The following is a 17079-nucleotide window of genomic DNA, read 5'->3' on the forward strand; positions in this document are numbered from 1 at the left end:
TAGATGAAGGTCACTACTGACAGGGGCAAGATGGCCAGGGCTTGGACTTGGGAGAGAGGCTACACATAGATGTCTGTAATATCCTGAGTGGCAGGATTCGGGGAGAGGAAAACAGAGGGACAGGGACAGGGACAGGCTAGGGACAGCCATCTCTGTTGGGGGATTTCGTTTTGTTTTGGCAGCACTGGGATCAAACCCAGAATCGTGTGCTCTAAGGCAAGCAGTCTCAGAGCTGAGCTACACCACCAGCTCCTCCACACTGCTTTCCTAAAGCCTCTACTAGCGTTGCCTTTGAACTCGGCTTTTGAAATCCTTACATTTGTTCACCAAGGCTAGAGACCTATTTCATTTACCAGTTTGGGACAAAAAAAAAAAAAATTGACAAAGGGTATGTGCTCCTCCTTAAGCTGTTGTTCTGGGAGGAAGCCCAAGGTCGCAGGCCCACCCGCCTCTGAGGAGGGGGCGCTCACCCGGCTGTTTTCATCTGGCACCACAAGAGCAGAGCGTCCTTGGCGGAGCGGGTCTCTCTGTTGTCTTCTGTCTCAATCTTGATGACTTGAATCTGTGAAGAGACAAACATGAGGTCAAGCACTTCCCCTCCTGCTACTGAAGGTGGCTAGTGCAAGGGGACGCTTGCAGGACTCAGGACTGTGACAGACTGTCTCGTACCGTGATAGTCCTGTACTGAGCTGGCGCACCCACAAGCTGAGGAGGAAGAGGTCAGTTCAGGTCTTATTTTCCTGAAGCCTGCAAACAGCTTACAGGTAACTTCTTTGATTCAAATCACTATCCTCTTCTACCTAGACCAGTGTGGTGGTCTTCATGTTAACCTCCCTGCATAGTCAGCTCTCCATGTGGTACAAAAAGGGACAGTGGAAATTCCTAGGTCACATCACATGCCTCCCATATGCTAAGCAAGCATTCAACCACTGAGCCACACTCCCAGTACCCTCCATCCCCACCCCAACCCCCACCCCAGAGGATTCTAGGCAGGGGCTTTACCACTGAGCCACGCCCACAGCCCCTCACTGGGGGATTCTAGACAGGGGCTCTATTATTGAGCTATGTTCCCAGCCTGTTACTAGCTGATTCTAGGCAAGCCCTTTTCCATTCTCAGTTTTGAGACAATATCTAGCTGAGTTGTTTAGGTTAACCCTGAACTTATTTCATTGGATAAGCAGACCTCGAATTTGATTCTCCTGCCTCAGCCTCCCACGTACCTAGATTTAAAGGTCTGTGCCACCAGGTAGTACCTCTATGACTCTGTCTCATATAAGGTAAAAGGAAAATTCCTTCAACTTTCCTTTCACAAAGTCTCTGACTCTGCTCTTATCAGCTCGCTCTGCCACTGGCTGTTCCCCATGCCTGGAACATCTTTCTCCCATATCCTAAAAAGATTCAACTCCTCCTTCAGACGTTTATACAAATATCACTTTCTGTGATCTCAGCACTTGGAAGGCTGAGGCAGGAGGATCACAAGTTCCAGGCCAACCTGAATTACATAATGAAACCCTATCTCAAACAACAACAACAAATCTTCTTTTAATGTATATGTGTGCACATCTGTGTTTGTGTATGTACATTCATGTGAGTGCAATACCTGAAAAGGCCAGAAGGGGGCAGAAGGTATCCTAGACCTCGAGTTACAGGTGGCTGTGAGCTGGGAGGTATGTGTTATGTGCTGGGATTAAAGGCGTGCACTGTCTCACCCAAGTACATTTTCTTTAAGCAGAGCAAACAGAGTTACTATGGAAAAGTGAGCAGAGTGTGTAGGGGGGACCTCCCAAGAATGGAAGGGGCCCCAAGGAAGGAGTTCCTAAACAATTTTTCACATATGTATGTATGCATGTATGCATGCATGTATCTTCAAATGTGCACATGTGTCTGCACCTTTTTGTGACTGCATTGTATGTCTCTATCAGGAGTTTTTCTCTATCAAGTTCCAACTTCTTTTTTGAGGCAGGGTCTCTCATTAAACCTGAAATCCATGAATTTGGATTAAACTAAATGGTTAGTAAGCCCTAGCCCCTTGCCCCCCCCCTCCCCCCGTCTTTATACCCTGCAATACAACTTCTAATTGCTTAGAATCTAGATTAGATGCTAGAGTCTATCCTCAGGAGGATATCTGAGAACTGGATCCTGGCTCAAGAACAAGCTTTGAAGGAGGCTGGAAGGATGCCTCCACAATTAAGAGTGCAGACTACTCATACTGAGGATCCAAGTTCAGGTCCCAGCATGCATTTCAGGTAGCTCACTGTTGCCTATAACTGTAGCTCCATGGAGATTCAACACCTCTAGTCTCTAAGAGAACCTGCATTTACATACACATACCCACACAGACACATAATTTCAAGAATAAATATAATAGGACAGGAGCAATTGCTCAGCTGTTAAGAGTACTTGTTGCTCTTGCAGAGGTCCTGGGTTCGATTCCCAGCATCCACATGGTGGCTCACAACCACATATATACAGTTCATATAATACATATGCATCCATATACATAAAATAGAATGAGTAAATCTAAGATAAATGTTAAGAAACACAATAAAAACCTTTAAAGAACTTTCAAAGGCTTTGGGGGCTGGAGAGATGGCTCAGTGATTAAGAACACTTGACTGCTCTTCCAGAGGTCCTGAGTTCAATTCCCAGCATCCACATGGTGGCTCAGAACCATTTGTAATGAGGCTAGTACTGTCTTCTGATGTGTTTGAAGACAGCAACAGTGTACTCACATACAATAAACAAACAAACTGGCTTTGGCATGTGGATTCCAACAAAGAGATGCAAGACCCAAGAAGGTATTCACATTGCTGTTGGGCTCCGGCATTTACTTATTTGCCCATTTCACAGCCACATTTACTTATTTGGTTACGATGGCATTCACATTTTTCTCCAGTCCCTGTCTGTTCCCAGAGCTCTGTCCCTAAATCCGGTGATGTTCTAGATGTGTCGTTCCCCCCGCCCCCCAATACATGTCCTAGACCTGTAACTATAATAGCCCAACCTGGCTTCAGTGGTTTCCCTAGCTACCTCCCCAAGCCCACCATCCCTCCCTCGCCCTCCCTGTCCTCAGGCCACAGCTCTGCATCTACAGCTCAGCACCTCTGCCTGCCCCCACCTGTCCCCCAATGCTTGGCCACCACCTCCTGAGTGTCTTTCCTATCTGCCTTCTTTTTTGTTGTTAGCTTTTTGTTTTGGTTTGGTTTTGGTTTTCTCCTCATCTGTCTCCTCTTCTCATATCCTACTCTGGTCCTGATCTGGCTGTCCCCCACTTTCTTTTTTTGTTTTAATATTTATTTATTTATTATATGTAAGTACACTGTAGCTGTCTTCTGTCACTCCAGAAAAGGGCATCAGATCTTGTTACAGATGGTTGTGAGCCACCATGTGGTTGCTGGGATTTGAACTCTGGACCTTCGGAAGAGCAGTCAGTGCTCTTAACCACTGAGCCATCTCTCCAGCCCCTGTCCCCCGCTTTCATAACACTGGAGATGGAACCTGTACATGCTGGGTAAGTGTCCTACCACTGATTGATGTAAAGTGAATCAAATAAACAAATAAATAACTTATTGGAGGTAGAAAATTCTCCAAACTGTGTGTGGTGGCACACACCTGCGATCTCAGGGCCTGGGAGGTGGGGGTGGGGGGGTCAGGAGTTCAAGGCCATCCTCAGCTACCTGAGGGGTTGAAGGCTTAAGCTATGAGTGACCCTGTCACAAAGAAACAAAAAAGGAGGACTGGAGAGATGGCTCAGCGGGTAAGAGCACCAACTGCTCTCCCAAAGGTCCTGAGTTCAAATCCCAGCAACCACATGGTGGCTCACAACCATCCGCAACAAGATCTGATGCCCTCTTGTGGAGTGTCTGAAGACAGCTACAGTGTGCTTACGTATAATAAATAAGTAAATCAAGAAAGAAAGAAAGAAAGAAAGAAAGAAAGAAAGAAAGAAAGAAAGAAAGAAAGGAAGGAAGGAAGGAAGGAAGGAAGGAAGGAAGGAAGGAAGGAAGGAAGGAAGGAAAGAAGGAAGAAAGGAAAGAAAAGAAAAAAGAAGAAATAAAGAAAAAGAAAAAATCTGTAGTCTGTCTCCATATCAGACAAATTAAACTTAAAATTGCCAACCTCAGGCCTCCCGGTTCTGCTAATCCCTCTGAGGGCATCTCCTGCTGCCACTTGCTTGCCCCTGGCCCCTAACCTCAGTGCTTGTTGGTACTTCCAGCATGCAAAGCCAGTCCCCACCTCATTATCTTTGCAACTTCTGCCCCCTTCTCCTGGGATTGAACTCAGGTCCTCATGCACAGTAGGCAGGCGCTTCACCACCGGAGCCCTATTGGCAGCACACCCTCCGTTCTCGTGTGTAATTCAACCATCAGCATTGCCGCCATTTTCTGACCAAAATCTCAAGGAAGCTAATGTGATACTTTATACCCCTTAGCTGCTTTAAAATGATCTCATTTCCTGCACAGCCTCCTCTGTCCCTGTAAAGCCTTAAAAACAAAATTTTCCTCTTCAGCCCTGGACCTCCCCCACCAAGGACCTCATAGGTCATCTTTCCTCTGCTTATAAAGGTTCCTTTCTCCTGTGTGCCTGCTGTCTCTCTGTATTTGTTTATCGTCAGTCTCCCTTATCACACTGTGAGCTCCATCAAAGCCGGAAGTTCGTCTGTTCATTTCCATAGCAGAGCAAGACTGCCCAATCTGAGCTGAAGCTCCAGCACCCAGCTCTGTGCATCCCACAAAATCAAGCCCATCGTGCTGGTGCGTGGAGAAATGAATGTCTGGATCCTTGAGACCTCAGCCTCCCAGGAGCTGGGATGCTGAGATGGTGTATCAGGTAGAGGCACCTGCTGTTAAGCCTGAAGACCTCAAGAGTTCAGTCCTCCTAACCTATACTGTGGGAGGACAGAACCGAATCCTGAAAGTTGTCCTTTGTCATCCACACGACTGCTCTAGCATACTTGCATTCCCCTCCTCAGCCCTACCCCCCAACACACACACACACACACACACGTGCACACACACACACACACAAAATATAATCTTTAGAATCCACCTGTTTCCTCATTGGTAAAGTGAGCAAACTAATTCTATGTAATTTAAGGGTTCTGTTTGTATTAAATGTCAGCGTTTAGAATAGTGCGGAAGTGTAAGCAGGGTAGATACGGTTACGGCAGTGAGGGAGATCATAATTATATTTTAACATCCCCACCACCTGCTTACAGAGTTCCTGGAACATGAGAGGAAAATCTGGGGGAGGAAGGAGTGAGGGGGGGGGACACCCTCCTAATGCCTCCTCCGCAGTGGGCAGCGGGCTGTACAGGGGTCATTGAGGGGTCACCTGGAAGCGCAGGATGATGGTCCAGACCAGCCCCAGCGTCAGTCGGTGGTTCCCATCCACGATGTCATGTGACCCCACGTTCTCCAGATGCACACGCTGCTCCTTCAGGAACTGCAGAGCCTTGTCCACGTTCTCCAGCGAGTGGATCCGCATGCGGCCGCGAGTGGGCCTCGGCTAGGGCAGCAGGGGCATTGAGTGATGGGACCTAGCCAAGAGCGAGGAGCCCTCGGCTCTGCCTCTCTCACTGCCAAGGCCCTTCAATCTCATCCAAGACTCAGGACCCAGTCCTATCATCTCTGCGGGTTCAGGACCAGCCTGGGCTACAGAGTGAGTGTCAAGCTAGCCCGAGCTACACGGTAAAATATGGCCTCACTTTCCCCCTCCCTCCATGAGACCTTACTTATTTTCACTACTTGTTCTTTCAAGGAAGATCTCTTCGCTATTTACTCAAGCTCTTTACTTGACTACGCCCATCATCATGAAGCCCCGCCTCCTCCTTTCCTCTTTCCTGCTAGTAGCTCAGTTCCTGACCCTGGGCTTTGTTCCTACATAGCTGAGCACCTCAGGACTCCGGGAGCTCTGAGTTCCCGTCCTTCAATGGCTCGCCGCCCCATCATAATCACACTGTTTGAGATGTGGTCCATCCGACCCAAAAACATAGCCCCAGCCCAAACAAGACAATCTCATACAATACTGCCTTTACCCCGAGACACCCATGACCTAACCCTACCAACCTATACTGCCTCACAGCTGCAATTCACTGCATCACTCCATCAACTGACTCCCCGTATCCAAGTTCTTCCTGCTTTACAGACGCGCACCTTGCCACCCCCTAACCTAGCTGGCCCTTCTAAGCTCTTCACTATACTGCTTTTCCACCCCTCCCTAGCCCTCCCGCAGAGCATCGTCTCCCTCTAGAGCCCCGCCCCTCCAACAGACACACCCTTCACCTTGCCCCTCCACGAGTCCCACCTCTTCCCAAACGCCCCGCCTCTCCAATGGGGCTCTACCACATCTGTAAGAGCCCTCCTCTTCAACTAGACCCCGCCCCACAAAACTGAATAAGGGGACCTTTTACACACAGTTAGGGCTTTCTGCCTCTCCCTCAGCCAGGCCCCTGATTAGCCCTTATTCCCCCAGCCATCAAGGCCCTCTCACCAGCTGCTCCCCCGACAGCACTTCCAGAAGCCGGGTGAGGACAAACCCGTCCCGAAGGTCTGCATACAGGTCTCCAATGTGGCAGCCCACGCGGGCAAGGTGCGAATTCACCCACTTGGTGAAGGTTTTCTTCTGCACAGCCTCTCGCTCATCTGGAAGAAACAAAGACTGAGCCCAGTCTTCCCAGGAGTCCTTCGTCTGCTTCTAGCGCCCCCCACGACCCTCCAATCTTCTACTGGCCCAAAACTTGGCCCAGGTACCTCCTCCTGCCCGGATGCCTCCCACTATCTGATGCTACATGCCTAGTGACGACATGTTCTTTCCAGTTTTCCTTAGATACCATTCCCACGGGAAACCTTCCTAGCTTGCTGTCCTAACCGACGTCATTCATTCATCCTTGCAATATTTGAGTAACAACTCTACTGTTATCGTGGCACAGAAGTCTCACTAGGAAGTGAAGCCCATACACACATGGACACTCTGGAGCCCAGCCTGGGTTAAGGATGAGGAGGGCTAGGAAGAGAACTGCATTCTAGGGCTTTCATCAGCCATCAAAGAGGGCTAGAAGGACAGAGGCTCAGCAAGATTGGAGAAGGGACCCAGGAAAGCAGGGACGAGGCTGGACCAAGACAGAAGCTGTAAAAGCCAGGAGAAGAAGATGTATTGGGGAGTTGTTTGGGGTTCAAAATAAGACTGCAGCGGTTGGAGGCTTAGCTCAGGGCTAGAGCATTTGCTGAGTCAATACAAAGAAAAAATTCAGTGGCAGCTGTAGGAGGTGGAGGAGAAAGCACAGGGGAGACCATGAGGCACCTGAAGACAGGAATGTTCAAAGCCACCTCTTCATCAATATCCACAGACACAGATCCCAAGTCCCAGGATGTGCAGGGGGAGAAAGTCCACTTTCTGCTTCAGTTGCTCACAGCAAAATCTTTAAGGATCTATCCGTGTTCATGTGCGCACACATGCATGCATGCATGTGTATGGGTGCGTGCATGTATGCACATGTGTAATATGATTCTAGCTAACTATCTCCCTCCTTATTTTAAGTATTTTTAAACATATTTTTTTATTGAATGGATCATATACTATGGATTAGAGGACAAGTTCCTTCCACTGTGTGTCTGAAGACCAAAATCAGGTCATGTGGCTTTTGTAGCAAGCACCGTTACCCACAAAACATTTCCCCACCCCTCTCCTTGTCCCTTCCCTCCATTCCTTCTTTCTTCCTTTTTTTAGGGGGTGGGGAGGAGGGGACCATGAGTGCTGGGACACGTGTGCCACAAACTGCCTGTGTGGAGGACTCATAGACAATCTGTGGGAGTCAGAACTTTTTCTCCACGAAGTGAGATTTGAATCCTAGAAGTTGAACTCGGGTTTACATCACACACCCGACCACTAAGCCATCTCTTTGACTTTATAGTCTTCTTTCTTTCTTTCTTTCTTTCTTTCTTTCTTTCTTTCTTTCTTTCTTCTTTCCTTCCTTCCTTTTTTCTTTCTTTCTTTCTTTCTTTCTTTCTTTCTTTCTTTCTTTCTTTCTTTCTTATTTTTTTTAACTTTTTGTCACATGTACTCCAGGCTGACTTTGAACTTGCTTTGAGGCTGGCCTTAAACTCTCCCTCCTCACACCTCTCAAACCCAGGAATGACGAGAAGCATGAACACTGCGCCTGGATGCTTTTCCTTTTCTTCATGTGGAATCTTATCATCTGAGCTATGCTTTAAATATCTTAAAGTATATTGATTTATTCACTTGTTGACATCGATTCTTACTTTATAGCATGGGCTGGCCTTGAACTCACCATCCTTCTGCCTCAGTCTTTCCAGACCAGGATCACAAGCATGGACCACTTGCCTAGCTTAAAACTAAAAGGCTTTAAAATTTGAATTTGCAGGCTGGTGTGATGGTCTATACCTGTACTTCAATGTGGGATGCAGAGGGAAAAGGGTTAGAAGTTCAAGTCCAGACTTGGCTGTGAAAGGTAGTCTCAGCCTCGCTCTACCAAACAAAAAACAGTGGCCTTTAATCCCAGCTCTTGGCAGGCAGAGGCAGGAGGATCTCTATGACTTAGAGACCAGCCTGATCTACAGAGCAAGTTCCATGACAGTCAGGGATATGGAGGGAGACTGTCTCAAAACAAGCAAACAAACAAAACAATATAAATTAATTAAGTGGAACAGAAAAATAATGTGATCTAATAAAATGTATACTATAATATAATTATTATTTCTGGAAATTTCCACTTGATATTCTGGATCATGGACATCAAGAAAGAGAAGCATCAAATACAGTGAGGGCATAGAGGTCCTGAGTAATACATTAACTATGCAGAAATCTGCATATTTAATTTTAATATTAATTATTTTTCAATTTTATGTATACAACTGCTTTGGCTATATGTATGTATGTGTGCCATGTGCATATCTGGTGCCTTCAGAGATCAAAAGAGGGGATAGGTCCCATGGAACTGGAGTTATAGACTGTTGTGAGCTGTCATATGAATGTTGAGAATCAAACCCAGGCCCTCGGAATGGACAACCGAGGCTCTTAACCACCGAACCACTTCTCCATCCCTGTGTTTGGTTTTCTGAGACAAGGTCTCACTCTGAGACTGATACTGCCCTTCAAGTCAAGGAATTCTCTTGCCCTGTTTCCCAAGTGCCCTGTGCTCATTATAAATACAGTGACTGATCACTCCCTGTTTGTTCCATCGTTTTAAGTTCCAGAGAATTGTATTTCATAACTAAAAGCCTAAAAGAAAAAGAAAAAAAAGGAAGTTGTATCTTGGCTTTCCCAATCCTTCCCCAACTCCTACAAGCTAGAAAGCCATGGGCCGCTCTACCACTGAGCCATGCCCCCAGCCCCTCACTGGGGTATTTTAAGCAGGTGCACTACTGAGCTACACCCCAGCCATCTTTTTACTTTTTGTTTTGAAACAATCACAATAAGTTGTGCAGATTGACTTTGAACTAATTTTGCTACCCAGGGGAGGTTTGAGCTTCCTGGGCTCTGACCTTAACTTCCCGAGTGCTGTTACCGTTCGCCTGTACTACTACTCCCTCATCAAAGATTTGTTTTTCTTCTCACTCTGTTGTTGTTGTTTGACTTTGTGTTTGTATTTTTGTTTGTTTCTTTATTTGTTTGTTTGAAAGAGGATCTTAGATCTCTGCCTCTGCCTCTGCCTCTGCCTCTGCCTCTGCCTCTGCCTCTGCCTCTGCCTCTGCCTCTGCCTCTGCCTCTGCCTCTGCCTCCCTGTTGGTGTGATGAGCAGCATGTACCACCACATCCAACCTGTTTTGTTTGTTTTCCTCTTGTATCATTTTGTTTTTGAGATCCCGGAACTCTCTTTGTAGACCAGCTGGCCTCAAACTTACAGATCTGCCTGCTTCCACCTCCCAAGTGCTGGGCTTAAAGACGTGCACCACCGCTCCAACTTTCCTCTTCTTTTTTATATCTATTTCTTTTTATGTGACTGTTTTACCTGTGTTAAGTGCACTGCATGCGTGCCTGATGCCTGCAGAGACCAGCAGAGGGCACCAGATTCCCTGAACCTAGAGTTACAGTGTGATGGGAGGTGAACATGAGTCCTCTACAAAAGCTTAAAATGCGCTAAACAGCTGAGCCATCTCTCCAGCCCATTTGTAACACAGCGTCTCCTATAGCTCAGGACTGCCCTAAACTTGCTATGGAGCCAAGGGTGGCCTTGAATTCCTGATCCTTCTGCCTCAGTTTCCCAATGGATGGAATTCCAGGCCTGGTCTACCAGACCTTATCCTACTCTTCCCCTAGCATCTCTCAGCCCTTACATCCCCATGCTTGAAATCTATGCTAAAGGGTTTGAGAGGGAGGGCAGTCTGAAAGTGTTTGCCTCCACACACGTGCACACACATGCACAAAGACCTGAATTTGGTGCATCAGAACCTATGTTTAAAAGTTAGGCCCTTATTCGTGAGGCAGAGGCAAGGAGCTCTCTGAGTTCAAGGCCAGCCTGGTCTACAGGGCTTGCCGGCCAGCCAGTCTAGCCAAACTGAAAAGCTCCAGGATCATTGAGAGATGCTATCTCCAAAAAAAAAAAAAAAAAAAAGACACCAAGAGCAAGTTGGACTTGTAATGTCAACCTCTGGCCCCCACCTGCAGATCAATGTTTTGTTCAGACAGGGTCTTGTGTGGACCAGGCTATCCTCAAACTAAGTAGCCAAAGATGACCTTGATCTCCTGCCTCCATTATCCACGTGCTGAGAGTGCTGAGGTGTAGACACAGGCCTGCCTCTAATCTTTCACACAGTCCTGATGGGGATGGAAAAATGGTTTTAAAAAGAAAAAAAAACCAACAACAACAAAGAAAATGGACCATTGGGCTGGAGAGATGGCTCAGCGGGTAAGAACACTGACTGCTCTTCCGAAGGTCCCGAGTTCAAATCCCAGCAACCACATGGTGGCTCACAACCACCCATAATGAGATATGATACCCTCTACTGGTGTATCTGAAGACAACTACAGTGTACTCATGTATAATAATAAATAAATCTTTTTTAAAAAAAGAAAGAAAGAAAATGGACCATTTCCATTAAATCAGATAGACACTGCTATAGCTTAATTCGGAAACATCTCCTAGCTTTTTAACACGTGGTTCCCAGTTAGTGAACTTTTTTCCTTTCCTTCCTTCCTTTTATTTGGTTTTGGTTTTTTGGGTTTTTTCGAGACAGGGTTTCTCTGTATAGCCCTGACTGTCCTGGAACTCACTTTGTAGACCAGGCTGGCCTCGAACTCAGAAATCCACCTGCCTCTGCCTCCCAAGTGCTGGGATTAAAGGTATGCGCCACCACTGCCCAGCTTCCTTCCCTTTTGTTGTTGTTGTTGTTGTTTGTTTGTTGTTTTGTTTGTTTGTTTCCTTGTTGTTTCTAATGGTCCTCTTTTGAAGGCTGCGGGATCAGGCTAGTATAAAGAGGTCGTTATGTGTGGAGTGGAAGGTTAACTAGCTCTTACCTACTCTATCTGTTTCTGATCTATCAAGATATAAGGATTCCCTGCCTCACGTGCTCCTGCCACAAACTTCACCACAGCTTCACTGTGAACCCAGAAATGTGTGTGCCCCACCCAAAATCTGTGCTAGAAGCTGACAGGATCCCCATCTGCAACAGTCCCAACGTGAAGCAGCTCAAAAGCATAGCAATAGCTAGGCTGTGGTATGTCTACACTGTGGAATATTAGATGGCAAGGAAAGGGGCTGTAGGTACAGGGCATGGTGGCTGAAACTCACATGCTTCATACTGAGTGGATAAGCCACAGACATACGGGAGTGCAGGGCGCCAGGCACAGTGATCAATGTCTGTCATCCTAGTAGTCGGGAAGCTGAGCAGAAACACTGAGAGTTTGACACCAGCTTAAACCACAAAGCGAGACACTGTCATTAGGCATGTGGTGACACACATCTGCAATCCCAGTACTCAGGAGGCTGATGTGGGATATAAATGAGATCTTGTATTCGTAGTAATAATAATAATTAATTAATTTTTTTAAAAAGTAAGCAAGGAAAGGAAACAGCGCTAGTGAGATAGCTCAGTGGGTAAAGGCAGTTGCTTGTTGCTTGTGCAAGTCTGGTGACCTAAGTTCAATCCCTGAGATCCAGTTAAAAGTGGAAGGACAGACCGACTCAACAGAGTTGTCTTCTGACTTCCACATGCCATGCATGCCATGGCAAGAACACCTACGCGTGTACCTCACGCGCGCACACAGTGCAAAACAAGCAGAAAACAATGGCTGGAGAGATGGCTCAGTGGTTAAGACGATTCGCTTATACAACATCAGGACCTGAAGTTTGGATGCCAGCATGTACATATAACGAGCCAGGCATCCCATCCAGGCCTGTGACCCCAGCTCTGAGATGACCAGAAACAAAAGGAGGACTAGAGTTTTTGGCTTCAAGACTAGCTCAGAAAAAAAGACTAGCCCAGAGTCAAGGAGAAAAACTCTCTCAAAGAGGAAGACTGCCAAACGCCCTCTTCTGGTCTCTAGGGGGTACTGCATACACACTGCACACAAACCGACCTGCAGGCAAAACATGCACATGCAAAACTTGTTTTGATTTGCGGGATTTTGGTTGTGGTTTGTTTTGTTTTGTTTTGTTTTGTTTTGTTTTGTTTTGTTTTGTTTGAGACAGGGTTTCCCTGTGTAGCCCCAGCAGTCCTTGAACTCTCTCTATAGACCAGGCTGGCCTCCAACTCAGAGATCTGCTTGCCTCTGTCTCTGAGTGCTGCAATAAAAGGTGTGTAGTACTACCACCTAGCACACAAAAACTTTTTGATATTTAAAATTAAAATACACACAGTGTTGTAGAGGATTCTCCCGAGAGAAAAACAGCCATCATTCTTGGGAGTTGAGTTGTGTCAGACTTGAAAAGGTCGGCACATCTCTGACTGCTGAAATTCCTCACAGGAGGGGCAGGAGCGTCCTGAGACACCCCCCCCTTACCTGATCATCCAGCTGTTCCATACCACAAAACGAATGCAACTCTGCCCTAATTGTGCATTGCTGCTACAAGGGCTAGAGTCCAGGGAAGACTGAGGCAGGGACGTCATCTATAGGAAAGTTGTCATCCCTGTGGGGTAAAGCCCTTCCAGTAGGGCCTTGGGAAGGGAGAACCCACACTGCTCTAGGTCCCCCTCATCTATGCTCTCTACATAAGCACGTTCACTGGTACCCAAAGGTGAACTTTGGGGGCAACATACCTTGCCTTGTCATTGAGACCCTAGGGAGGAGGGACAGACATTGTTTACACTCTCCTCGTGGAAGAACATTTAACAACACACACACACACACACACCCCAAAGTCTTGAGCCAGCAAGATGGTTTAGTGTATAAGGATGCCTGCCACCAACTCAGGTAACCTGACTTAATCTCTGGAATCCACATGATGGAATGTTGTCCTCCTATGTGCAGACAGACAGACAGACACGCTAATTAACTAATCAATATAATGAAAACAAGGAGTCTGGAGAGCTGGCTCAGCGGTTGAACACACATAGCTCCTCTGCCAGAGGACCTAGGTTCAGTTCCCAACACCCACACCGGGGAGCTCACAAACGTGTGTAACTCCACTCCGAAGAATCCAACGCCTCTGGCCTCTGAGGGCACTGTACTTACGTGCACAGACCCACAGGCCCCAAACACATGCCTGCACATAATTACAGATAATCAATTATTTTTTAGATGGAAACAACATTTTTTTTTTCAAAAGTCTTAAAATCCAACCATTTGATACTTCAAGGCAAGCTCCATAGCGTGAACAGTCAAGGCAGGAGGAATGTTACACATTTCTGGGCTGTACTGTAAGAGCTTGCGTCAAGAAGAGAAAGTGAGGGTTGGAAGGTGGTGTCTCAGGTCTTTGCAAGCATTTAGTCAGGAGCAGAGGCAGGCAGTTCTCTGAGTCAGGTGGCAATCTTGGTCTGGGACAGCAAGCTCCCGAAGAGTCAGAGCTACATAGAAAGATTTCTGTCTTTAAAAAATTAAAAATCGGGGGCTGGCGAGATGGCTCAGTGGTTAAGAGCGCCGACTGCTCTTCCGGAGGTCCCAAGTTCAAATCCCAGCAACCACATGGTGGCTCACAACCATCCGTAACGAAATCTGATGCCCTCTTCTGGAGTATCTGAAGACAGCTACAGTGTACTTACATATAATAAATAAATAAATCTTTAAAAAAAATAAAAATAAAAAATCAAGGCCAGGCAGTGGTGGCACAGGCCTTTAATCCCAGCACTTGGGAGGCAGAGGCAGGCGGATTTCTGAGTTTGAGGCCAGCCTGGTTTACAGAGTGAGTTCCAGGACAGCCAGGACTACACAGAGAAACCGTGTTTCGAAAAAAACAAAAAGAAAAGAAAAAAAGAAAGGTGTGCCTCGCCCAGCAGTCCCAAGTCCCATCTCAGTATTTTAATTCAAATCAGTTAGAACTAAGTAGAATTTAAAGCATGGTGCACTGGCCACACTTGGGAGTGTTCACTGGCCACATAGATGAGCGGCGGCCCCCATTAGACACCACAGATACAGAAACAGTCTCATCTCAGTGGGAAGTTCACTGGTAGAGCTAGTCAAGGAACTCCAGTGCTGGGAGCAACTCCTCCTGACTCCCAGCCATGGAGAGGTGCGCTCTCGCCGCCCCATGTCCGTCCACCCTCCCAGGCCTCTTTTCCAGATACCTGCTAAAGCCTTGATCCGAGAGCACTCAAAGAGTGAAGCCGCAGCATTGGCGGCTGCGGGAGGTTCCCGATCCCAGCCCCGATCTGGGCTCTCCCAGCGAGCTGAAGGGTTGTTGTTGTTGGAGACTGCTGGGCCCTCCATGTTGTCCACCTCCCCTGGTACTTGTGCCATTGGGGGAGGCAGGGCCTGGAAGAGAGAGGAAAATTAGTGCAGGGAAACGGGCTGAGTTCAGAGGACCCACTTCTGACAGTGAGTGCCCATATATTCTGTTCCCTGTCTCAATCTGACTAAAAAAGCCAATTGTGGGCTGGTGAGATGGCTCAGTGGGTAAGAGCACCTGACTGCTCTTCCGAAGGTCCAGAGTTCAATTCCCAGCAACCACATGGTGGCTCACAACCATCTCTAACAAGATCTGACTCCCTCTTCTGGAGTGTCTGAAGACAGCTACAGTGTACTTACATATAATAAATAAATAAATAAATCTTTAAAAAAAAAAAAAAAAAGCCAATTGTGATGGGGCAAAGCCTGTGCTCCCATAGTTGAGAGGCTGAGGCACGAAGATCACGAATTTCAGGCTAACCTAGGCTACTTTTAGCTAAATTTTGTCTCCAAAAAAAAAAAAAAAATCAAATAATAGGACTAAGGACACAGCTCAGCGGGTAATGTGCTTTTCTCGGAAGCATAAGGACCTGAATGCAATCCCCAGAGCCCACATAAAAGCAAGCAGTAGAGTGGTGCATGCTTGTAATTCCAGCACTAGGGAAGTGGAAACAGGCAGACCCCTGGGCTCACCAGCCAGGCAGCCTAATCTGTGAGCTTCCAGCCAAGAAAAGAGCACAAACAATGTGAGCATCACCTGAAAGATAACATCCAAGGTTGATCTCTAGCCTTTGAAGGCAGCTATGCACGTGTGCACCTATACACACACTATGTATAATGATAATAACAACAACAATAATAGGCATGGTGGCACACACCTTTAACCCCAGACACTTAGAAAGAAGAGGTAGGCAAATCTTTGTGAGTTGGAGGCCAGCATGACATACATAGCAAGTTTCATACTAACTAGGACCATATAGTGAGAGCTGGTCTCAGTTATCATCATCATCATCATCGTCGTCATTGTCATCATCTGGGACTGTCACTAAAATGCTTACAGCACAAACACGGGGCCCTGAGTTCAGATCCCTGGCGCCCATGTAAAAAGTGGGGCACAGTGGTGTACATCTGTAAAGCTAGCTAGTAATGCCCAGGACGGAGACACGTGGGTCCTAGGAACTCACTGGTCAGACAGTGAGGCGGGTTCTATGAGAGACCCTATCTTTAAAAATAAATAAGCTGGAAAGTGACAGAGGAAGACACCCAACTGTAGATGTCTGACTTGTGCATGTGCATTTGCATACACACGCACGCGCACACACACGCACGCTCACGCACACACAAGCTGGGCCTGGTGGGTGGTGTCTTTAATCCCAGCTCAGCACTTGGGAGGTAGAGGCAGGAGGATGAGGGTGAGTACAAACCTCAGCTACACAACAAGATCAAGACCCACCTAGACTATAGGAGACCCTGCTTCTCTTTTTCTTTCTCACCCCCTGCCAGGGTTTCTCTGTGTAGCCCTGGCTGTCCTGGAACTCACTATGTAGAGCAGGCTGGCCTTGAACTCACAGAAATCTGCCTGCCTCTGCCTCCCTAGTTTTCTTTCAAAAAAAGAAAAATGTATGTGTGTGTGTGTGTGTGTGTGTGTGTGTGTGTGTGTGTGTGTGTGTGTTGAGAGAGAGAGAGATGGTTTAGTGAAGAACACTTATTGCTTTTGCAGAGGACTCAAGTTCAGTCCCCACCACCTGTGTGGTAGTTAAAAACTGTAATTGCAGTGAGCCCCTGCACACACAAGGGTCACATAAACTCAAGCAAGCAAACACACATAACATAAATAAATAAATCATAGGCCATTAATTACTCTTACTAAATGATGAATAAATCTTTTTTTAAAAAAATTAAGCCGCTAAAATAACAACCTTCAGCCTGGCCACTTCAGAGAGCAGCTGCAGTGATCCGTGTTAGAGCCAGCTACAGCCCACCAGTCACGGTATTCTTTGGTGAACACTAACACAGAGAGCTTCACAGAGCTCCACAACGCAGCAGTAATGACAAGAGTGAACATACCTGAGCCCTTGCCTTGCTCTGGATTTTATACGCATTCAAGTGTTTAACTCCTTAGTGATCAGTTATCATTGGCCCATTTTATAGATGTGAACACTGAGGCATGGAGGAGTCCACCCACTTGCATGAGTTATAGAGCTAATTCTCTATATTCACCCCTGCAGTCACCACCCTTTGCTGTGTAACCCTTTTGTTCTCCAACGTCCGAGGGACGAAAGGTCTATGGGTGCCTAG

The 17079-nt window shown here is 46.9% G+C and overlaps 1 protein-coding gene across 2 annotated transcripts in view; it reads right to left on the reverse strand.

Moving 5' to 3' along the window:
• Positions 1-17079, reverse strand: part of Sptbn4 (spectrin beta, non-erythrocytic 4) — a 91322-nt gene that overhangs the window by 71331 nt on the left and 2912 nt on the right. For both annotated transcript variants that reach the window (XM_006540437.2, NM_032610.2), the window contains exons 2-5: positions 14682-14868; positions 6493-6644; positions 5335-5508; positions 471-562 (exon numbers count right to left, since the gene is read on the reverse strand). In XM_006540437.2, the coding sequence (XP_006540500.1) occupies positions 471-562; positions 5335-5508; positions 6493-6644; positions 14682-14868 (605 nt within the window). The remainder of the gene's footprint in view (positions 1-470; positions 563-5334; positions 5509-6492; positions 6645-14681; positions 14869-17079) is intronic.

Source organism: Mus musculus, chromosome 7 (genome assembly GCF_000001635.26).
Source record: "Mus musculus strain C57BL/6J chromosome 7, GRCm38.p6 C57BL/6J".
NCBI classification, from domain to species: domain Eukaryota; kingdom Metazoa; phylum Chordata; class Mammalia; order Rodentia; family Muridae; genus Mus; species Mus musculus.